This window comes from Oreochromis niloticus, linkage group LG1 (genome assembly GCF_001858045.2).
Source record: "Oreochromis niloticus isolate F11D_XX linkage group LG1, O_niloticus_UMD_NMBU, whole genome shotgun sequence".
Taxonomy (NCBI): Eukaryota; Metazoa; Chordata; class Actinopteri; order Cichliformes; family Cichlidae; genus Oreochromis; species Oreochromis niloticus.
The window spans coordinates 16,501,293-16,525,360 of record NC_031965.2 but is presented as its reverse complement, the minus strand read 5'-3'; the positions used below and the strand labels follow the sequence as shown (position 1 = coordinate 16,525,360).

The window sequence follows — 24,068 nt, the reverse complement described above, 5'->3', positions numbered from 1 at the left end:
TGGCTGGATCACATTTTTGTTAAAGGGAGTGCTGACACACATGTTTGACATACAGGAAGTGTCCCACGCAGATTCTTTCATTCACAGATGTGACATCACAGACACAGACACGGCGTTCACGTGTCGCGCTTTGTTTTCTGAGGCCACGGTTTTATATATCTGCACATAAAAACAGCCGCCCTGGCAGAGCTAAGCTCATTATACATGGTGTCGGATGTGGTTAGGTAATGACAATGAGAGTGCGCGTTGGGACACTGTACCAGCTCAGGACCCCTCCTCCCTCCTTCATACACTCATCTCTAAAACAACAAACTTTACATAATGTTTTTTTTAATGCTTTCCTAGTTCTTTAATAAATAATGACCTGTAGCCTGAATAAACACATTGTTTTTTTCCTACTTAATGTGCCTCCTTTGTTCTTTTCATTGTGCAGGAGAAGCAAAAAACATCCCTCCGTACCCGGGGCCAAACAAGATGAGGGACTGTTACTGCACAGTCAACCTGGACCAAGAGGAAGTCTTCAGGACCAAGATTGTGGAGAAGTCGCTTTGGTACAGGCCCAGCTGTCCATTTTCTACTTCTGTCTTTTTAACTTTGCTTCTTAACTTTTTGGTGTGTAGTTACAGAAATATGCATTTGTGACATTTAAATAATACCTAAAGGCAAAGCTGATCATGAATTTAAACAAAAAGAAGCATCAGAGTGTTAAAAATGGCAGCTGGAAAGGGAAAACGATTGAGGTGTCTCACCTGATGTCAGCATGTCCACCATAGTGGAGATGGTTCAAAGCCAACATGTTTTAAAAGGCACAACTTTTATTTTGAAGGCGAACCTCCTCCATTTCCGGTTTGCTGCACAGTTTCACTACAGCTCCGAGAGTAGCTGTGCAGTGTCCATCACAGAAAGAAATCACAAAAAGTTTTAAGTCAGCCGTTCAGGAAATAACCATTTGTCCCTAGTTACAGTTGTTTCCGGTTGCAGACCAGTCTCCAGACCTGTGTGACTTATTAGCTTAAACCTACACTGTCACAATGACTGTTACATATCTAAAATATCAGACGTTTACATGGTTACATGTGGTTAGTGGTCACATGTCTGCAAAACCTCAGTACAGCCTAAAGATGTTTTGACATATATATGACCTATAGTTTGTTCTGGTCTCAACCAGTGGATGAGTTTGTAACCTGTAGCTTTTTCCTGTGGTTTGGTTTCTGTTCACGCAGTAAAAACTCCAAGCCAACCGAAACGCGTCACTACAAACCATGTGAAAACAGGTCTGCTTATTGGCCAGATGCATCTAGGGCAGTAGAACAAGATAAAATACAGGAAAGATGTCCTAATATTTGTATTTTTTTGGCATCAGACTGAGACCATCTGAGTGGGATTACGGTGGTCACATCTTCACATACAACCAACACCAAGGGAGAAAATGAGCCATCTAAACAGACTAAACCGGTGTTCCTCAGATCAATAAACTACTCAATAAACTACTATTATTTTCACTTTATGATATCTGCGCTGTTGCTCACACTTGAGGGAAAGCTGAGACTAAATCGATTGAGTCAAAATGTACTTAGCCCAAGAGGGCTTTATTTTTATTTTCATTGTCTCATGTGATTCATTGACAAAATCAATCACTGTTGAACAAGGAAAGGAAAAAAAATGTGGTTGTGATGTTTACACAGAGGGGAATGTACCCTCACCTTACCCCAACTAAGACACACCTGTTCAGACAACACTGAAAAATACTTTGGAGGCAGGAATAGTTTGCAGATTAACCAACCAGTCCATCGATTAGCTCATGTTGTTACTTCCCAAACATGACAGCTTGTGTTTCATAGAATACTTAACATTGAAATACTGCTATAGAAGTAAAAGTATTACTTGAAAATTTGACGCTGTTTCCAGACAAAGATGAAATAAATAAATTATAAGGCATTTATTTGGTGTCGAAGATAATGCAGCATCATTTAAATAGCATGGTTCACAATCGGTTGTAAAGGGGTACACTGGTACTGAAACCCACTGCATTCACCATACCAAGGAAAACTTGCAAACTGTCTTTCTCAGTATGACTTCTCTATCTAAACCAATAGTTTCTCATGATAATGAAAGATCCGATCATTTTTTCTATGAATAATTCCAAAACCTTTCATTGCATTCGTGACTTTAATCTGCATTTTGCTATATCTCTTTGTCCAGAACATGTTGCAGACATGTGACCTGAATTTCTTCTCTCAACTTTAAAAATCTCGCCATCTGTGTTAGTTGTGCAGCTTGCTTTATCAGACTGATCACAGTTCCTCTCTTCTCTCCTGCAGTCCGTTCTACGGGGAGGACTTCTACTGCGAGATCCCGCGTAGCTTCAGGCACCTCTCCTTTTACATTTTCGACAGGGATGTCTTCAGAAGGGACTCCAGTATCGGTGAGTAGGCAACTGCTCCTCTCGATAAAAAAACTCACCGTTTCACCTCTCGCTGCGGGCGTAACGATTCTGAAACCAAGCCGAAATTCTGTCGTGTGAAACCCACCCCACCCACCCACCCTTTGCTTCAACTGTTGAGCTCTCTGTACTCCCAGAGAAGGCATGCTGAGACAAACCTCAGTGCAGCAGCTCAGTGCATATGTGTAAACACAGACAAACAAGTTATATGTTGCGTGGGGGACCGTGGTAAATATACTCACCACAGGTTTTTATTGTTCTTACTCAAACCTCCCACTGTTTTTACCCATTGTGCTGTGATTGGATGTTAAGTTGTTAGCTCTATCTGACTAGACGCTTCCATCGTAGGCAGGCAGAGCAAGATAAGTGACACAATCACAACTCATGATTTCTACAGGTTTAAATAAACAAAAACAGCTGCATGAGAGCATAATGCAGAACGATGCAAGCATGGCGGTGGTGTCATTATTCTTTTTGCAAGGGAGTTCGTTTAGGTGGATACACGCACCTGGTGAAACCATTCATTTGTGCTGTGGGTGTAAAATCAAAAGCAGCTCCTTAGTGAAGGTCACAGCTGACATTTAGCTGACTTAACCTTTTTCCATGCTCAGCACATCAGCTGTTAAGTGAAAGGGAAACAGCCAGTCAGAGTGGAACAAGAGCATCCCTCCCACTGATCCAGTACAGCACCTACCGCAGACTCAACCGCGCTTCACTTCCTGTGTTTTGATTTGCAATCGTGGGCGACTGGTCTCTCATACTTATTTCTACCGAACCATCAATAGGTACCAGTGTCTGTCTCCATGGCAACGTACAGACTTATTGATGTTTCACTGATGTTTTTCCCATGATCCAGGAACTCTCTGTTCTGGGTCGGGACACCTTTTCAAACACCATAAATTACAGCAACAGCTAAGGATGCATTATTTCCTTGTTAAAATTTTATTTTTTTCTGCCCAAAAACAACATTGTTTGGATTTCTTTTTGTCTTGTTGCACAATATAGTCTGGTGAGCTTAATGTTTTATGGAATCTCAGTAGTTTAATAGCCACATTTGGTGATTCAGTTTGAGAAAGAGAGATATTGTTGCTTTCACAATTTGATGCATCAGGAAGAATGAGAAAAAGAGGGAGGGACCGATAACTCATAATCTGAAGGACCTATAGACATCACAGCTTTCATCTGAGGAACATTCTTTAACCAGCTATTACCTATCAGCGCCACATGGCTAATTAGCATGTTATTACAAGACAAACAGGATGTCAGAAAAGGGGAAGCGGAACTGCGTCATGAGCTGTAGATGTTTACATAATGTGGATTTGTCTCAGTTTCAAAGCTGTTACACCCTTATTGCTTTCTGATAACTTTGTGCTTTTATTGCACGCTCACAAGAGACCATTCATATCCACGTTTTGATGCGTTTGCATTTGTTTCTGACTTTTAATTCATTTGTGCACACGACCACGATGAGGAGCTTGTCTTATTCTGTAAATCAGCATGTTCTGGAACAAAGACCATAAAGTAATCCTGTAAAACGAGAAATAGAGATAGAGATTGTGTCTTATGTGTGTGCAATAGCATTTTGGGTGCTGGATGTAGTAAGAACATGGGTACTCTATTGCTACTAACTACTAACTCTACTGCTGCTATTGTAAGTGGGAAAAAATCTACAGTTGTGGTCAGAAGTTAACATGCACTCATCATAGGCATGAATATAATGGCAATTTGGGGGGTTTAATAATTTCTTTGAACTGATCTTTTTCCAAGGTGTAATGATTGTACAGGATACGTCATTAAAAAAAATAATAATTGGGAGCACAAGTTTGAATTTATTTTGGATTTTCTCTAGTCAACACTGTGTCAAGAGCTTGCATACAAGCTCAAAGTTGTACACAGACCCTTCCTAATATTTGTTTATATGTCCCTTAACAAGTTGCACCTCAACCAGACACTTTTGGTAGCCTGGTATAAGTGTGGTTGCGTATTTAAACACTCTTCTTGGCAGAATTAGTAGAGTTCATTCAAATTGGCTGTTTTGGTTTTTTTGGTTTTTTGGTTTATTTGTTTTTGGCATGAACACAGCTGTGAAGCACAGTCCACAAATTTTTAATAGGGTTGAGGTCGGGCTTTTGGAAGGTCATTCCAAAACCAGTTTTAATGTGTGTTTGGAATCATTGTCCTGTTGGAAAACCCACTTGTGTTAATGTTTCAGCTGTTAAGCTGTTAATTTGAGATGAAGAATTTGGAGATAGATTTTCTTTTTCATTAATTTATTACCTTTGTCCAGTGTTCTAGTACCACTGGCAGCTAAACAACACCAGAGTATAATGCTACCACCACCATGCTTGACAGCTGGTACAGTGTTCACCTTTACTACTCCAAACATGCCTCTTGCTATTGTGGCCAAACAGTGTAATCTTTGTCTCGCCTGACCATAAATCTTTTCTCAAGAAGAAATTTGGTTTGTCCACGTGGGCAGATTTTAGTAAATTTTCTTGGTTGGCAACCTCTCAGTTCATGGCAATATAAACCTCACTTCACTGGTGTTCCAGACGTTTCCAATTCATGTCAGCCTTGAGCCTTGGTGGTTCCTGGGTTGCTCCAAAAGATACTAACAAATTTCTTCTCATGTGAGGTTGGCAGTTTGGATTTTGTGGCGACACATCAGAATAACTTGTACTGACATTCAGTTGTTGAACTGATGTTCTTGGAATTTGCACTTGTTTGGAAATGACTCCAAGAGACCTTCCCAATTTGTGTAAATCTTCAGTTCTCCTTAGATCTTCACTGAGTTCCTTGGACATTTCCATTGTTCTGAGTATTGATCAATCCAATGAGTGCTGTCAAACAAATCCTTTATTGCCAGCAAAGACAAACTACCAGCTAAAGTCAAACATGATCATTACAGTTCAAACAAATCCTTAAAAGCCCCCAAATTATCGTGAAACATTCATGCCCACGAATTCTGTATGTAAACTTGCGACCACAACTGCATATATATATACCATCATATATGTATATGTGTATCTGTATAGTGGGTATGACTCCTTTATCGCGGAACAATGTTTTGGCTACAAATACGTGTCAAAGCTGTGTGTTTGTTTGTGTGGGCGGATGTTTCTATCATTGGGTGTGTCAGTGTGTACTGGTGGGTTTGGATGTGCAGCGTGGGTGTGTGTGAGGTCTCAAGCACCACACACACAAATGGAAAAATGTGCGTGTGTGTGGGTATGTGTGTTAATGTTTGTGGGTGTTGCAAACCCCTACTCTGACTGATTTCAGAAAAGAAATGACAGGGGTCATTTCCAGGCTACCGAAGTGCACGTTGTTATATTTCTGTGCCAGGTGACTGTGTGCATTAAAAAGCAATTGGCATGTGGTTTTACAGTACATGAGTAGACATGTAAGTATTTGTGTAAGAGTTTGTCAAGCATTCACAATCTACGTCACACTGAAGTACACAGGCTTTTTGGGATGCATGAAGTGAGTTGTGTTTTTCAGCTCATTTATCTTTGTGTGCTAACATGTGCGTAGGCAAGGTTGCCGTGAAGAAAGAGGACCTGCAGAAATATCACGGGAAAGACACCTGGTTCCAGCTACAACCTGTCAGCGCTGACTCAGAGGTGCAGGTCAGTACAAAGACACGCAGACGTACTTTTATAACAAAACTAAGCGTGCACTTTTCATCTCTTCCTCTCTTTTTGTACAATCTCTAGTTGTTGTTTTTTTTCTACAGAGCTAAAGGCTTTTTATATCTCCCCTAAAACTGTACAGTTAAAATCAAAAGCTGGCATGAAATACTTTGAACGTCAGGATAGTCAACATTAAAGCAAACCTAAACCATAAATCATCGCTGGTAAGAGAAAACCTTTATTTGGGTCAGTCTTATAATAGCATTTCTAATTTCTCCACTTAATGCAAATTTAACAGTTCACAGCATTAATCCCATCACACAGCTGCACAGTCATGTTCCCCTTTTTTCCCCGTACACTGATAAGTGTTTTTGAAAATTTTCACAAAAAAACATCTTACAGTTAAACATAGTGTGAAACAAGACGTTGTATTAGAATATTGTAAGCCCACATTGCTTCATTATGACCCTCCTTTTATTTGTTGGTGCCATTGTTGTTTCGATGTGAGTTCATTCCTTTTGATTTTTAATATAAACCAAACACTTGGTGGCAAACACATGTCAGGTAGTCTCAAAATCTTAAAGTCTCAAAGTCTTAAAATTTTAACCCAGCACATGGAAGATACCAAATTCGAGACCAGGTATCGACACAATTTACATTACTTACCTTCAATTTATGTGTTGATAGCTATAGTAGTGCCCCAGGTAATGTTAGCGAACTTTATCTAACACTAGCTGACATTTATTAACATTAGCTGGCATTTTCAAACATTAGCCTTCAGTACATGGGCCACCTGATCAACCGGGTGAGCTATAGTGGCACCTCAGCTAATATTAGCTGCCTTTAGCCAACATTAGCAGGCACTAGTTTTTGATACATGGGTTGCCTGTGAGCTAAAGTGGCAAGCACTAGCTTAAGTCTGTCCTTAATCTAATATTAATTAGGGTAGGTAATATTAAGAACTTGTGTCACTTTCTTTACTTGTTCATGTAGTAAATCCCCTTTTAATAAGCTCTTTTGTTTAAGGGAAAAAGGCCCTGCTTAAAAAACATATTCCTGAAGGTAAGGTACTAAACAGCACTGTTTAGGTACGGAAATACAAGTGTTTTAAATGTACTCATATCAAAACATTTTAAATATTACACCTTCCCTCCACCATGTATAGATGTAGTGCATCTGTGTGTTCGTGCCTGAATTGGGGCAGAACCCAAACAAACAGACTGTGTGTGCACCTGAAACATTTGAGACTGGAGGGTCAAAGTCACCTGTGTCTCTGTGTCTACATAAAAAACATTTGTTCACCTCCAAGAGGTAACGTGCAGCTTTTATAATATTACTCTATGCTCTCCATTTGCCATGAATGAATGAAATTAATGGCTAAATGTCAGCTGATTGACAGATGTGAGAGCTTATGTTTGGACCGGAAGTTTTTTCTTTTCATTGACTCGTCTCGTATGACAAAGATAAAAGAAGTGTTTGCGGGAAGATTAAAGGACAGCGCTGGGTGAAGGGGTTGTTTTAATGTTCAGCGTGGCACTGTTTGCAGTCTCTCTGTTACCACTGATGTGTCTGTCAGTTGCTTTGTCCTCTTTCCCCTCGCTCACAGCCAGTCGCGGCAGATGACTGCCCCTCTTTGAGCTTGGTTCTGCTGGAGGTTACTTCCTGTTAAAAGGGAGTTTTTCCTTCCCACATTTACCAAGTGCTTGCTCACAGAGGGGTTGTGTGATTGTTGGGGTTTATTTCGTTTTAATATTGTTTACCTTGTTGTTATGATATGTACAGATTTAATTTTATAGCACTTGTCCACCATACTTATTTATTACATGTGCTGTATTCACTACTATTCACTATTCAGCAGTGTCACTCACCCACACACATGCACACACAGAGTGTGAGACACAGTGAACAGTGAACAGTAACATCTGCAGACAGATGGGTGTGTGTAGCCCTAGAGCAGGGGTCTGAAACAGAGAGACATTCATGCGAGGAGCCGAGGAGAGGAAGGATGTGTGAGAGAACGAGACAAGAGAGAGAAAAGCGAATGTGATGGATCAGATGAAGTAGGAAGATAGAGTGTCTCTCTTCTCTTTTCAATAGAGGACACATTGTTTTGCCTGTGTGCACATGTGTGTGTAAAGTGTGCGTGTGTTTGTTCTCTCAGCTTGAATCGCGCAGAAAGAGCCAACGCCTGTAGGTTTGCATACTGATGCTGTTAATTAATGGAGTTTTTCTAGACAGCTGCATCGCTGCACTGTCATCATGTCATTAATCCAATCACTTCAGAGGAAGAATAACTTCAGCATGATGTTCAGGCTCACAGCTATTTTCACAGTGTCTCTGTTAGTGAGGGAATTCCACTTGTTCATGATTGTGTGTTTTTGTTTTGTGTGGGGATTTATCAGAGATAAATTACTCCATATTTCTGTGTGTGTTGAATGAAACTCACTCTCCGTGGGTCGGTCCTATTCTGAGAAACCGTTTCACGCCTTAGATAAGATTAAGTAACACCAAGTTACCAGATTGCATGTCGGTTTCAGTTTCAGATTTAGCAGAAATTTGTCTTGTGACACAAACCAACTGTATTTCCTGTATATCAGGGTAAAACTCTGTAGCGGGCTGAATTTTATGCTGTGTTCACAGTGGACAAACAATGGGCTAATAACAGGTGTCTCTGTTTTTGTATCATGCAGGGAAAAGTGCACCTGGAGCTTCGTCTGAGTGAAGTCATCACGGACAGTGGCGTCATCAGCCATAAACTGGCCACACGGTGAGGCCACACATACACACAAACACGTAAACACACAACAAATGCTTATATTTAATGTACATTTTTTTACCTGCATTGTCATACCATCTTTCTTTGTACCACTATGGTGCTAACAGGTAGTGACAAAGACACTGTTTTCTGTACATGGCCTTTTGTTGTTTAGAAATGTGACATGTGACAGGTAAAATTGAGCGATGAATAATGATAATTGTGCTCATGGATGAATTATTACACTTTGACTGTGTGCGGTTGTTGGTTTTCCAGCCTTTGTAGCATGTAGCAGTACAGGCTGATGACGAGCCAGCGTGGCTCTGTTCCCAGAGCACATCGTGGGTAAGGAGCTTAGAGCGGGAAGCAGCGGGTCATCTAGTCAGATTTCTCTAGAAAGACACGTGTACGGCAGAGACGGGGAGAGCCATGTGCATTAAGCAAAGAAGTCTTAGCCATCATTAATTTAACATTAAGTGTTGTAAACTGGAGACCCAGCTTCATTCACGTCTTCAGAGTTGAGTCCCGTGTGGGTTTTTTACGAAGAGTTACATTTTAAGCACGTTGTTGTCTTGTGTAGTTTTTGTTTGATGCTACACACAGGGGGCTTTCTTTAAAGGCGAGTGCATAGCTAGTTTCAGTTTCCATAAATCACAAAGACACAGACGATGGTTACATCAATTTAAACCCCCTTCCTATCTCTCAAAGGGGAAAACATGACATGCTGGCAGACGTTAGTACTCATTTTACAGCAGAATACCTCAAACACAAAGTCAGATATGTTTCTGATTGAACTCCACACCCCCCAAGGGTTTAAGACTACAACTATGAAGTAAGTGTGTAGCCTGCTGATTTATACTGAATGAATTCCTCAATTCAAGTGGTGTTTAAACTATTTTAAGAAACCACTATCACCAAAAAAACAGAAGCAGAAGCAGCAGGCTTTTTATTAAAATTACTGCAAAAGTACAAACAAAATAAGAAGAAGGTTTTTAGTCTTGTTACTTTAGAGTATTCCCAGAGTTAAGATCTCTTCTTATCTTGTCTGAATTTATATGAAGTCAGACAGAGTGGCTCCATAGCCCTGGGTTTGATTCTAGGGGACAAGACACAAATCCCTTGGGAGTTGTATCAGGAAGGACATCCAGTGTAAAAATGTAACAGTGGCAAGCTCTTGTGAATAAGGGAGAGCTGAAAGCTGAAAGTAGGATATACAAACAGACATAGCCACAGTGACATCACCCATTTGTTACTGAACTCTGCATTTTAATGCCTCAGTGTTAGCATGTGGGGTTTTTGCGTGTGTACTTTTTTAATAACTAGGTTATCAAATTTGGACCCGAGGTTGGTGAGTTGACATATAAGCTAGTAATAGCAGGCTTGTTTGTTAAGCTGTATCTGTACGCTCTGCAGGTCAGTTTCACAGAAACAGATACCAGCTAATTTATGCCAAGTCTGAACCAACCTCACAATATGTCATAATTAGCTACACAGCAAACCATATCATTTGTCAGGTAAATTAATTATAAATGCTCCAAAAGGCACCAACACCACAAACCGAGAGGTCAAGCATGACTGGAGTAACTGGAAGCTGCCTGTCAGTCAAACGGACTATGCCCTTAACTCTAAGACTTAACAGCTGTCTAGATAACAATATTTAGACTTGAGAGTTATAAAAATAAATTCCCACTGTATTTATGAGTGGGGAACATTTCCGCAGAGACAATAAAATCTTTTTTTGTTTTTTAATATCGGGCTATAAAAATGCATCTTAATACTATTAAGTATTGAGATACAAGTATATTAATGTAGAGTTGACATTTCAATGTGGGACGCAGCCTCAAGTGGCGATGAGAGGAACTGCAGTTTTGACACTTTTTAGTCCCAGAGGTTATTGCTCGACTTAAAGGTACAGTGGGGAAAATCTCACCACTAGGTGTCAGTAGATTGCAGATTCAGTTAACTGAATTCTGTTTTTTCCCCCCACTTAATTGTGCATAACCCTCGCTACAGTGGCCACTGTAGGACAAACTTATTTTTAAAAAGACCCATTTTCAGGTGATAAAACATATCTATGATCCTTCATGCCTTGAGTCTAAAGGTGCAAATATGAATTAAAATTTGCTTTCACAAATTGTTCCAACTTTAGCATACTACTTATGTCTCTAGCTAGTCTATGAGTCTGTTTTATGAGTCTGTTGGAAGATGTAATTACACACTAATAAATGTGTATTTATAAGTGCAGTATTCTTCTTTTCTATTAAATATACTAAAAAAAGACTGGGTGCAATTTAAGGTCTATTAGGTGTTCACACTCACAAAAACAGAGCTATCCCCATGTTGCAGGATTTTGCACATTCCTCTTCCTTGCCTCAATCTGACCTCTCAGTAATATCTACATGTTGTGCTACATGTAGCCTCGAGCCTTTAGGGTTGAGTAGCGGTTTGTAGTGCTCGCTTGTTTATAATTTTCACCCTCAGTATTTTTTTTTTCCCCATTTCTCTTTCTCCTTTCTCTCAGCTTGCAACCACAAATATCACTGACTCAGAGTCCCCTGAGGCAGTGTATCAGAGTTCATGCAGGCTCCTTGTGGGCCCTGTTTGGAAACAGACAGGTAAACAAAATGCTGAGAAAACTGATGACTCGAGACACTGACAGACAGATTGGAGCTGGTCGTGTAAAACCATGGGGGACATCAGGAGATAACAAGTGCCTTATAACGTCCCCGCTCTCATATATCGCAGTGGTGTAGCCATCAGAGACACTGACTCATAATCACATCCACTCTATTTGTCTGGGCTGTGATGTAATTAGTTTCTCTTTTATTTGAGTAATATTGTTTTTGACAGGAAGCATGGGTGCAGCGGTGAAGCACATTAACCTAATATGAGTAATGTGGACTAAAACAACCAAAAAAAAAAGTCTGGATCTCCACCGCTGTCTGGCATGCCAGAGCTCGCAGCAGTGATGAGGTAGCGTGGGGCCAGGATTGTAGGCCAAACAGGGGTTATATAAACAAGCTTACTGGCCAGGAAGTGCTCTGGCATTAGTGATGCTTAACCCAGCCCACTTCTTATTCCTTATTAGGGGACCTGCGTGTGCACGCGCATGTGTGTGCATACATGTGTGTCTGTTCAATTGTGGGCAGCGCTTCTGTGATTTGCTGTGTGGTTCATCATGTGTTGTGACTAGTGGTGCATCACAGGTGGTGACACACAGGAAGTGATTCGTCCCGCTGGGTGTCCTGTTTGGGTGCTAATCTCCTTACAGCATGATGTCATGGGGTAGGAGGACAGCGGTGACACGTAGACATAGATAGATTACAGTGAATCACCCTGAAACATCATTTTACCGCCTCGTCGTGACCTTTTTTTCAGTGTACTCAACCAGCGTTCGGTTATTTTTTAGTTCTTAGTGCTTTAAAAGGGAACTTTTTTGCTTTCTGTAACACATAAACTGTCTATGTCACATAAATAAGATGAAAAGTATACTTACATTATACTACAGGGGAGAAATTAGCATGTGCAAGATGTCAATAACTTAATAAAATGTGGCGATCATAAGTGTTTATACTATAAAGTGTAAACAATCTGTATATTATCTAGTTTAAAATCCAGTGTGTTCATTTATAATGAAAGAGGTGAAATAAATGTCACATTTTTTAGAAAAATCACCAATCTTGGGTTTCACTGATGGACTTACTTTTCTCCCTTAAACGAAATCTTTGTCTATTTTCCTGAAGATACAGTTTTGATGGTTTTAACGTTATTTTCTTGTAACTTCTCACAAGTGACGCTTGGGTCCTGACTGTAGTTGCTGAATGGCGCTGGATTTAAAACTGGCACAGGCCCTTGCCAAACAGCTCAGAGGGAATTACTTTCTTACATCTTTTTTTTTCATGTGTTTCTCAGCACAGCCCGGTGGGGGATTTGTCCCAGAATGCCCCGATGGTCACTGTGTGCCAGCTGCTGGCATTCAAACTATATTTTTTAAATGAAATGTTCACACAGAATGATGGCAATGATCCCCCCCCCCCCCCGAATTAAAAAAAGAATAGTTTATTCATGTATGTAATTGATTTTGTATTATTTTAAGACGTTAAGGGTTTTTTTCAACCCGGTAAAGCCACACATTTCTTGACAGGTGGACCTGAAGTCGCCACTTTGCGCTGGTGCAGACCAAGCTAAGAGCAAAACAGGTTTATAGGGAACGCGCATGCCGAGAAAACTCTTGTTTCAAATGACATCACCAGCCCAAGATGTCAGCACCCATTTCTGAGATGTGTTGGCCTCTCTTTTTTTCTTTGCACAATGACAGGAAGTGGTGACACATTGTCTGTTGTTAAATAGTCCGTGGGTAAAGCTGAATGGACGTTTTCTCTAGGAAAGGCACAGGAGTGATTTAAAGACATTAATCATGGGTTAAACTGTATTTAGCCTGACCAGCAGGAAAAACATTCTTAAATGCTCACAAAGGCTTCAGATGTCACCTGAGACTCTAGATTACCTCAAAAAGTATATGCAGGGGTATTCAGGTAAATTTCTTTAATGTCTTCAAACTAAAAAAAATTGATTCTTAAATGACTTTTGAGCTATATTGAGTCTTTTTTAGCACTAAGATACTGAGAACCTCCAGAATAAACTCAAATAATCACAAAAGCATAGTCATCTGCTTTCTGCGTGCGGGTTGTTCGCTGGTTGTTTACTTCCACAGAAACTTGCATATGTGGTCGGATGCTACGTGCGCAATAGCAATTATGTCTGTGTGTGGATAATTGCTTCTTTTTTGTTCTTATCCTATAGGCGGGTTGACTAGAGGTCTGAGACTCTTACTGGCTGTGCAGGGCTGTAAGATTGGGTGTCAGCTCTCAATGATCTTGACAGTACTCATGACTCTATTACTAGTAATATCATTAACTGATTATGTAAAGTGTAATGGGGCTTTAAGAGTCCTCCGGGAGTATATTCAGACGGTTTTGTTTTACCATTGGTATTTGGCGATCTTTTCATCCTTCACCGTCTTTTTTTCTTTTGCTGCTATTTTTAAATGAAGGAAACAGTTAAGCCAGCTCCTCTTTTATTAAGGATTGGAGATTAGAACACCTGACCTTAAAATAATTAGTATATTGTAAAGAACATCTGGGTTTTTACAGCTGTTATTGTGACACAACTTGTAGGAGTATGATGTGTTATAGTTGGATGAACAACATATTAATGTGTGTGTGTGTGTGTGTGTGTGTGCTCATTCGCTGATGTTCACTTCGTCTGTTTCTGCAGAGTACTGGAGTGCCAAGGTCTTCCGATTGTCAACGGCCAATGTGACCCCTACGCTGCCGTGTCCTTGCTAGGTCCTTCAAGGTGTGAGATCTTACACAATTAAGTGTGATTTTATAAGTCAGCATGCACAACTTTATCACATGTTTAGCTTTGAATAAACATGGACATGGATGATTTATCTCCATCTGCTTTTCTTCACCGCTCAGGTCAGAAGCCAAGAAGACCAAGGTGAAGAGGAAAACCAACAATCCACAGTTTGAGGAGGTTTTCTATTTCGAGGTAGTTTCTCAAGAAATGAAAAAAAAAAAAAAGAACAAATACAAATTCCATGTAAAATTTGGCCTGATTCACAGTCCCAGTTCCTCTGAAAGGCCATTGAACATACTGACGTTATTATTCTCCTGATTACACTTGAACGAGGTTATTGATGAGGTAAACTGTTGTGTTTTACTTGGGGAGGGGTTATCCCCAAATTACTGATAACTATTCGTTAACAGCGCCTCATTTTTGTGTCAAGTTAGAGGTTTTTTGTGGCTAGTGAGTAGGTGTGCTGTCAGTTTAAGATACAAAAACCTCAAACCTCAGTCATCTGCTATGTTCCTCCCACTGAATGAGCAGCGATATTTGCACAGGCTTCACATACATTAAACACAAGCTGAACGATTGATTTTTAGAATCTAAGATCGTAAATTGTAATCTGTATGAAGAGCATAACCACATAGAGCCCTCATAGCTATTGACTCCAAGTCTTTGGGGCAGTGTGGCAATGCCAGGTGTTTGCTATCACTCTGTTTTTGACATAATGTCCTGTTAGCTCACTCGGGCATGTTTGCTGGAAGTTTAGGAGCAGGTTTGCTCCCATTGCCATTTTTAGCATCACAGTTTTGTCTCTGCTTCTTTGATGCAGCCCACGAGTAATGGGTATTGCCCCTCAGCAGGCTTCTGGAGGTTGGCCAGTCAGAAGAAAGTTGGCTTTCAGGCAGCGAGGCATTAAAAAGACAGGAACTGAGGGGAGGCATAAGATAAATAATTGTTTGTTTGTTTTTTAGCTGTGAGTACTATTGTAGAAATAGGTCCTCTTTAAATTTTTAAAACAGACATTGTAACTTTTACAAAACAAGCAGGGCTAATAAACAAATGCTAACAAGCTAATGTGTAATTAGCGTCAACAAGCTAAAGTCATGTGAAACAGAAAGTTTTCACGGGATTTTGTACACTCCCGTGAAAGACTAAGTACAACCTTGCTACTGGGAATTAAGACGGACAGTATTATCAAGGTGCTGTTAATTAAATCCACTCGATTAACTGATCCTCAGCAAGTTTGATCACCTCTTTAAAAGCAGAAGTTTTAGCTGTTTGCCTTTCTGGAATATCTGTGTTTGCACAATCCCACGATCTTTATAAGAGTGGACGTCCCAGCAAATTCACCCCAAGGTCAGAGCGCTGCAATGATCCAAGAGGAAAAAACCTTTTTTTAGAGAGAAAAAAACATGGCAGCACAGCTTAGTTAGCAACGTTACATCTGAACAAACTAGAAACTAGAAAAATGCTCTTTGGAAAACAACCCTCTCTTTGCATTAGCTTATATGTAAAGATATTTTTCATACACCCCCTATCACACTGGCCCCGTTAACCCTCGCTCACTCTGACATTTTTGTTTGCTCCTCCTTCTCGCTGAGGAACTTAGTCTGCTGTGGCCTCCTCGTTGCAGCACCAGCAGACAGCAGGACAAGACTGTGATTGATTCAGACAAACCAAACAATCTGGCCCATTGATTTCTAGCCGACAAGAACGTCCTATTTATTCCTAACCACCACATGAACACAACTGTGCATTGCCTGTCATGCTTTCAGCTGGCAGCACCTCCCCCCTCGCTCTAACATAGCCCATCCATCATGTTTCTGTCATGTGATCAGATTTTTTTGTTTTATTGCTTCAAAATGTCTTTTCTTACTGCCTCAAACCAGTGAGTGAGATCCTCTTTTGCACCCAAAATCATTTAAAATAATTTTTTTAATAAGATGTAAACAAATTGAAACTCTCTCCATTTCTAGGTGACGCGGCCGTTGAGCTACACAAAGCGGCAGTTTGACGTTGAAGAGGAGGATGTTGACAAACTGGCGCTGAGGTGAGTCAGTTTGCTGTCTTATCTTTGCCGGGATCAGCGCTGAACTTGGCGTGGCGTCAAGCCTCTCTGGTGTTTGATCGGCTCCATGCTCTTTGTGTTCAGGGTGGACCTGTGGAACGCCAGCAACCTGAAGTTTGGGGATGAGTTTCTGGGAGGTGTGCGTGTGCCCCTGCGGGTCCTGGGTCAGGCCGGAGTACACGACGCATGGTGAGAAAAAAAACAGGGCACATATTCCACCCTGCACCCAGTCCTCACTTTGGGATTACATGTTACAACTGTCCGTTTTTGATCCAGTCTAGTTTTAAAGATGTTATAAAACTACGCTTTTTTCCTGTGCAGGTACTTTCTGCAGCCCAGGGAGAACGGGGGGAAGTCTGTGAAGGTTGATGAGCTCGGCTCTCTGCGTCTGAACATCGTTTACACCGAGGACCACGTCTTCCCCTCCGAACACTACACTCCGCTCAGAGATCTGCTGCTGCACTCTGCTAATGTCGAGGTGTGTGCACCTGCTCCTGCTCTGCTAACCCCTCCCCCCACCCAAGTGCTGTTACTCGTGCCGCTAACCGCCGTTTCTCACCCCCCCTCTGTGTCCAGCCCGTTTCAGCGTCCACAGCTCATATTCTCGGGGAGGTGTGTCGAGAGAAGCAAGAAGCCGCCATCCCTCTCGTGCGTCTCTTTCTTCATTACGGCAAAATAGTGCCTTTCATCAGCGCCATTGCTCATGCAGAAATTAACCGCACACAGTGAGTGACTCATTACAACTTTTAGACCAGTATTTGTTTGTTTTCACTCCAAATCCTCAATTTTTTTGTTCTTTTCGCAGGGATCCAAACACCATTTTCAGGGGAAACTCGCTGACTTCTAAGTGCATCGATGAGACCATGAAGCTGGCAGGAATGCACTATCTCCAAGTCACGCTCAAGCCAATTATAGATGAGGTGTGACACTTTTATGTCAACACGTTTTTCATTTCCCCGAGTTACATTTGAAAAATCTCGTGAAATAATAATCGCACGCTTTTCTAACTCGCCGCAGATCTGCACTGAACACAAACCCTGTGAAATCGACCCCGTCAAGCTCAAAGAGTCAGAAAACCTGGAGACGAACAGGGTAAGAAGGAGAAACCAAAGAAGTCTGTTAGTTTGTGCGTCTGTGCGTGTTTTCTGACTCCTGCCCTTCACACCTCAGGAAAACCTTCGTCACTATGTAGACCGCATCTTCAACGTTATCACAACCTCTGGTGTTCGCTGTCCCACCGTCATGTGTGATATCTTCTTCTCTCTGCGAGAGTCTGCTGCCACTCGTTTCCAAGGTAACCAGGAGCATGAATGGCTTAGAGGGAGATGAAAAAAGCTGCTAATATGAAACAGGAAATAAAGGATTGTAAAGAGCAGGATGTGCAAGATGTCCAAGGACACTTTTTTTCTATTCACTCAGAAACAGAAAGGCTTTTTATGCTCTGCTAAACACTTAAACCTCCTTTACAACCCTTAAGGTCATCTGTAACACATTATGAACTGTGTCTCTTATACTGTGCTGCCTCCTGTTGGCCATTACATGGCACTGCATTCATTCAGAACGAAGAAGCCTTTACATGTTTTCTTTGTGTGGATATCCTACATCAGTCCTGTTTTTGTGAAGTTGTGGACTTTCTGAACAGGTCTAATCAAAACTTTGTGTTTTCTGCTCTGTAGTTGACCAAGATGTCCGATACACAGCAGTGAGCAGTTTCATCTTCCTGCGTTTTTTCGCTCCAGCCATCCTCTCGCCAAACCTGTTCCATCTACGACCGCACCATCCGGTGAGTTTGATGGTTAGCCCTTTATGTGCAGGGGTGTCAAAAATAAGGCCTGGGGGCCAGAATCGGTCCAGAAAAGACCCCAGTCTGACCCACTGGACGGCTTTGGAAAATGTGAAGGAAGGCATGGATTTGGACCTTTAACTGTGTTTTTTATAGTTTTTACAGCCTTTTCTACCGATAAAGACCTCCACCACTGCCTTTATAGTACACAAAAATAACTAAGTTGTAGATAAACAATAACAATTAAAACACAGAAAAGTTTGCAGTGAGATACCAGAACTTTTTGTGGAACTTTACACTTTTATTTGTGCTGACAGATTTATTATTTGCCATATTTATTTATATTTATAAGCCAGATGTAGCAAATATTATACAAATTAAAACTTTTTTTAATGTAATAAAAGTTTAATAAACAACAAAATAGATTTCTTTTGGCAATTATTTCATTGTTCAGAGCTAACCAAGTCTTTATTTTTGGTGCTCTGGTCCGGGTTGAGAATTTCATTTTAATCGCCCTTTCCTGCCCTCAGGACCCCGCTACTTCGAGAACCCTCACCCTCATATCTAAGACGATCCAGACCCTGGGGAGTCTTGCCAAGTCAAAATCTGTGAGTTTCTCTGCTCAGCGTGCAGTTTTTATGTTTTCGCTCCTGTCTCTGAGCTGGACTTCCTTTGTATTTCACCGTTCAAAAATGCTGACCTCTTGTCTCTTGACATACTTTTCTTTGTGTCCTTCAAGGCCAATTTCAAAGAGTCTTACATGGCTGCTTTTTACGACTACTTCAACGAGCAGAAATATGCAGACGCTGTGAAGAATGTGAGTGTTTGATCTTTGATTTTCTTTCACTTTTCTTGCAGTCAGTGAATTTTTGCCCGTTAGCGCACACACGATCAAATAGTCTTTTAGTCTTGCGTGTCACAAGTAGAATAAACACAGATGAACAGATAATAAATGGGTGAATAAAAGGATGTCAAAGCATTCATTTTACAGATATAAAAAAAAACTTGGATGGCGCACAAGCCCGACCCAGACTTTTACCACACCAATAAACGTTTTGATTGATGGCCTCTTACACTTAACCTCCACAGTTCTTGGATCTGATCTCCACGTCTGGAAAATGGGATCAAAAGAGCATTGAGACACCAATCATGCTCAAAGAGGGGTAAGGAGCCTGCTTTCTTCAACTTTTTATGGCCCACACTATAAACAACTCCAATACTTCTCCTCCGAGATTCTTCATTGTTAGATAGGTATTCATATACACAGTGGCCATTTTACTAGGTATATCAGTTTAACTGTCCATTAAAGCAAATATCTAATCAAGAGCTAATTTGAGCCAATAAAACGGCAACATCAAGGCACGCAGAAGAGCGTTTCTAAACACACAACACATCAAACCTTGATCTGACCATCTTCTGATGACTGCTGGAGGCTGCTGTCTGTATTTGACCATGTAATGAAGCTCAAATCATCATTAGTTTCTTGAACATGACACTGAGTTCACTGTATTAAACTATATTAAAATGGCCTCCACGCTCCCCGGATCTCAATCCATCTTTGGGGTGTGGTGGAACGTGAGATCATATCATGGATGTGCAGCCGATAAGTCTGACCCCCCGTTTCCCGTCTTTATGCAAAACTAACCGGCTGCTGACAATTTTCTCATCTGACTGTCAGACTAGACCTTTGCGTTACAGTTAAGCAGATTCAGCCTTTACATACCTGACTCCTTAAAGTAAACATTTCCAGAAAAGCTCCATCTGAGGTAGTAAACAGATTGTTTTGTACCGACACGTTGGCTGTTCTGATGTTTCTAATGAGGCATTAAAGAGTAGCAGAGTTTCCATTTGACATTAGTTGTGCCAGCACTTCACTCACCAGCATCCCCACCCTCTTTTGTTTCTGCAACTGTGCGTAGGAGTGTAAAACTCACTATAAAGAGGGTTGATGGGAAGGGGTCAAAAGGCACGAAGGGCAGGTAAGAGATTCTCTATATAAAGGCTTTGCCCTTGTGACCCCCCTACTGTTTGTGCACTGTGTCCCCACCTAAATCAAGCCGGGTATTTTTTTTTACTCCCACCAACATCATGCGCTGTGGTAGATGCTGCTGCACTTTACTTTATATCTGACCTGTATACAAGCGGTCTGTCATGTTGTACTATCTGAAACTCTTATTATCTGCTCTGGATTTTAATCGTTCTGCATTTACATGGCAGTAAACTGAGGAATACAGTGGCTGTAATGGTATAAAGTAAAGTGTACACCTTTAAGCCTGCTTACTTAGGAAGTGTAACCAGTGTTGATGGCCTTAATTTGTTGTTCCTCCAAATGCCAGACATGCTTAGTGTGACCGCAGGGGTGGGTTACTGCTGTGATTGTTAACCAAGGGTACAGTATGTCACGAGAGGGTATATTTTATTAAAGTTAAAACACAAACAAAACAAAAATTACATTTTATGTTTCATTTAGTTAAACGTTTATAGTAAAATAGTAAAAGTAATTCAAATTAATTGTCAAAAGTGGAAATAGCTAGCTAAAATAATTGCAAAAAGTATAAATTGGCAAATGCTATACTGCTATAAAATGATGAAACTTTGGGTATGATGAAATTAAGATTAAGTAATTGAAATTATTAGCTAAACATATGCATTTACAGTTAAAATAGCGAGCTACAACTAAGTAAGATTCTGACTTAACATTACAGATAAACAAGCAAAGTTTCCGATTAAACATGAAAAACTGTTGAAATTGGTCACTAAATATAATCAATAGCTGTTGAACGGAGTGATAGCTAAAATATGACTAAAAAGTTATAAGCCATTCGTTAAAAATGTGGTTAGCAATTTAAACTGTTAGCTAAAAATTTGATTTACAGTTAAATTACCTCAATAAAAGTTAGTTGTCAGCTAATTGTATGGTTAAACAAGCACAACGTCTAGTCAAACATTGGTCACTAAACATAATAAGTAGCTAGTAAATAGAGTCATAGCTAAAATCATGACTAAAAGGTTGGAAATGATTCATTTAAAAAAATGGTTAGCAGTTAAAATCGTTAGCGAAAACTATGGCTTTACAGTTAAAATGCCTCAGTTTAAGTTAAACGTAAGCTAACAATATGAAGTTACCACAGTTTATAGTTAAGCATTCTAAACAGTTAAACTAAAGGTCAATTGTTAGCTAATGGTACAGATTAACAAACAAAGCTTTTGGTAAACACTGGTACTAAACTAAATAGCTGTTAAATTGAGTCATGGCTAAAATTGTGACTAAAAAGCTAGAAATGATTGATTAAAATACTTTCTAAATGATGAAAGTGTTCATTAAAACTGCATTTACAATTACAATAACTCTATAAAATTAGCTCAATAAAAATTAATTGTTAGCTAATGGTATGGATAAACATGAAACAAAAAGATAATATTGGTCACTAAACATAATGAACAGCTATTAAATTGGGTGTTAGCTTAATTTATGACCAAATAGTTTATTATTAACTAAAAATATGGTTAGTTGTTGAAATTGTTAACTAAAAGTATAAATTTACAGTCAAAATAGCTAAATATAACTTTTAACATTTGCTAACAGTGCAAATAAGTAAACACAGTTTCTTGTTAAACATAACGAACAGCTAAAATTCATTACTAGACATAGTGACCAATAACTGGTAAATGTATTAGCTGACTGATAAATGGCAAGATGATGAGTAAGATGGCAAGTAAATCGTAAACATTGACTTAAAATTTGAGTTGTTGATGACGAAGGGGTTTTGACTCCACCTGACAGACATTGGCCGGTAAAAACCAGTGGACTACTGTGTGAACATTTCTTGGATCACATATCTGCCCCCATCCTGACCCTTTACGTCCTTACTCTAGACCATGACCATATCACAACTAAACACAACTGAGTTTCCAACACAGCTTGCAGTAGGTGTGAAACCAGCATGTTCTTCACTCTGTAGTAAAGAGTTCAAATTGTGTTGTGGGAAAGTGGTGGTGCTTTTGTATTTCACATGACCTTTGGCCCCTAAAACGCAAAAACAAAAACCTTCTGCTGTTTACGATCCTTAAAAGGAGCATACCAGTGGTTTTACATGTTTTAACAATGAATTGTGTGTGGCTCACAGAACTTTGACCTTTCACAAAACACAAGAAACATTTTAATACAGTGATTTCAAGCAACAGGCAACCACTGGTTCCTTTAAGTGAATGTGAGTGTCAGTTTATAGACATGAGAATACATCCTTGAAGATATCTAATCCATTATATTGGATATTTACATCATATTGATGGCAATAAGGCGCAAAAGAGAGTGATATGTAAACACAGTTTTACAAAACTTAAAAAAATACAATAACTTTTGAACAACTAAGAAATTGATTGGCTTATTTCCTAAAAAATGAATGCTGGTGATGTCATGCATCATTTTTCTTGCAGTTCAGCTCTAGCGTGTATATTTTTATAATGTAATGGAATAGAGAGAAATCAGTGGCTATCTGAAAGGCTGGAAATAAATCACTAGAATCCTGTTTTAGTCAGTGATTTATGCACAATTTGTTGGTACTGGGGTAAAATATGCAAAAACACTGGTACCTTTAATCTGCTGACCCATCTCCTTTTTGACTCATAGGCTCGTGATCTATGAGTGCTGTACTGTACTTAAAAAAACAAAACATGTACAGCAGCAGTTAATTCAAATAACTGCCAGCATGTAACCGGAATGATTAATAGAGGACTGCAGCCGATCTCTTTTAAGCGAATAAAATAGCATTTACAAATAGCTTTACGTAAAGTCTTACACATTTAGGTAGCACACTTTCCGACGTGGAGAAATAAAATTGCTCATCTCGTATTTGTCTTTCCCATTTTTGTACAGGTTCATGATAAAGAGAGCCCAGGGGAGAAACCGGTTTGGAATGAAAAACTTCAAGAAGAGATGGTTTCGTCTCACCAACCACGAATTCACCTACCACAGAACGAAAGGTGCGCTCTCATGATCTGCTCGTTATCCCAGTAACGTTGATTACTCACCTGATTGATTGTGAATCATCAGGAGGGTGGGGACATGGGACAAAATCTGCATACTTATCATCCATTATATGTGGAGGATATTAGGTTACTGAACACACATACGTGAGCAGTTTTCAAATTCCTTAAGCAGAGGGCTATACTACGAAGAAAAATGAGAATCACAATGGTGGTTATCAACATCCTTTGTTAAACCATATAGAATAGAATAGAATGGAATAGAATAGAATAGAATAAACCTTTATTATCCCACGGATGAGAAATTTCGGTGTTACAGAGCTCTTACAGCAAGGGAAAATAAAATATGAAAGGAAGACACAAGGTGGTCCTATAAACATAAGCAACTGAAGTTCGTATATACAGGTAATAATGTACAGAATATGTATAGAAAAAACTGAAAAATTGTATGGAGATATGTATAAAATGTACAGGGTTATGTATAAAACCTATGTGACTCTCTATGAGTGCATCCTGCTGATGCTAAGTCTATAAAGGCCATAAAAATATAGCAATAAAATGCAACGTTTTTATAAACAAAGCAAGAGATTAATGCTGCAGAAAAAATTATTATTCTGGTATTCAACACACAGAGTATTCAACATAAACATTAGTAAGGTAATTACTGTGAATGTGAAAGCTGCACATTAAAGGTCTGAGACTTTAAATTGTACACAGTTAAACAATGAAGATAGAGATAGAGATTTTGAAATATAGCTTAAAATTATCTTCTGCGAGCTGATCAAACTGATGTTTCCTCATGTCACCAACATCCTACCTAGACAACATCTTGACCTGGCCTGGCAGGCTGAACTCATTTCATGAACTGATGTGGAATAAGCCAGCTGTGCTTTCTAATATCATCTTTTGTATTAGACCTTCCACATATGTGGATCTCTTTCTTATTTTTAAATGGTTACATAATGAAGAAAGGTGAAATATCATCCCACAAAGAGAAGTCACAAGCTTATAATTGATGTTAAAACTGATCTAAATCATCTGCATGG

At 39.8% G+C, this 24,068-nt stretch overlaps 1 protein-coding gene across 2 annotated transcripts in view; it reads left to right on the top strand.

Moving 5' to 3' along the window:
• rasa3 (RAS p21 protein activator 3) overlaps positions 1-24,068 on the top strand; it is a 43,018-nt gene that overhangs the window by 14,731 nt on the left and 4,219 nt on the right. For both annotated transcript variants that reach the window (XM_013271664.3, XM_003445774.5), the window contains exons 2-19: positions 434-551; positions 2,322-2,425; positions 5,978-6,072; positions 8,766-8,842; positions 14,108-14,188; positions 14,314-14,386; positions 16,162-16,235; positions 16,338-16,442; positions 16,575-16,731; positions 16,830-16,978; positions 17,059-17,173; positions 17,271-17,345; positions 17,424-17,547; positions 17,930-18,036; positions 18,567-18,644; positions 18,776-18,853; positions 19,126-19,199; positions 22,913-23,019. In XM_013271664.3, coding sequence (XP_013127118.1) covers positions 434-551; positions 2,322-2,425; positions 5,978-6,072; positions 8,766-8,842; positions 14,108-14,188; positions 14,314-14,386; positions 16,162-16,235; positions 16,338-16,442; positions 16,575-16,731; positions 16,830-16,978; positions 17,059-17,173; positions 17,271-17,345; positions 17,424-17,547; positions 17,930-18,036; positions 18,567-18,644; positions 18,776-18,853; positions 19,126-19,199; positions 22,913-23,019 — 1,791 coding nt within the window. The remainder of the gene's footprint in view (positions 1-433; positions 552-2,321; positions 2,426-5,977; positions 6,073-8,765; positions 8,843-14,107; positions 14,189-14,313; positions 14,387-16,161; positions 16,236-16,337; positions 16,443-16,574; positions 16,732-16,829; positions 16,979-17,058; positions 17,174-17,270; positions 17,346-17,423; positions 17,548-17,929; positions 18,037-18,566; positions 18,645-18,775; positions 18,854-19,125; positions 19,200-22,912; positions 23,020-24,068) is intronic.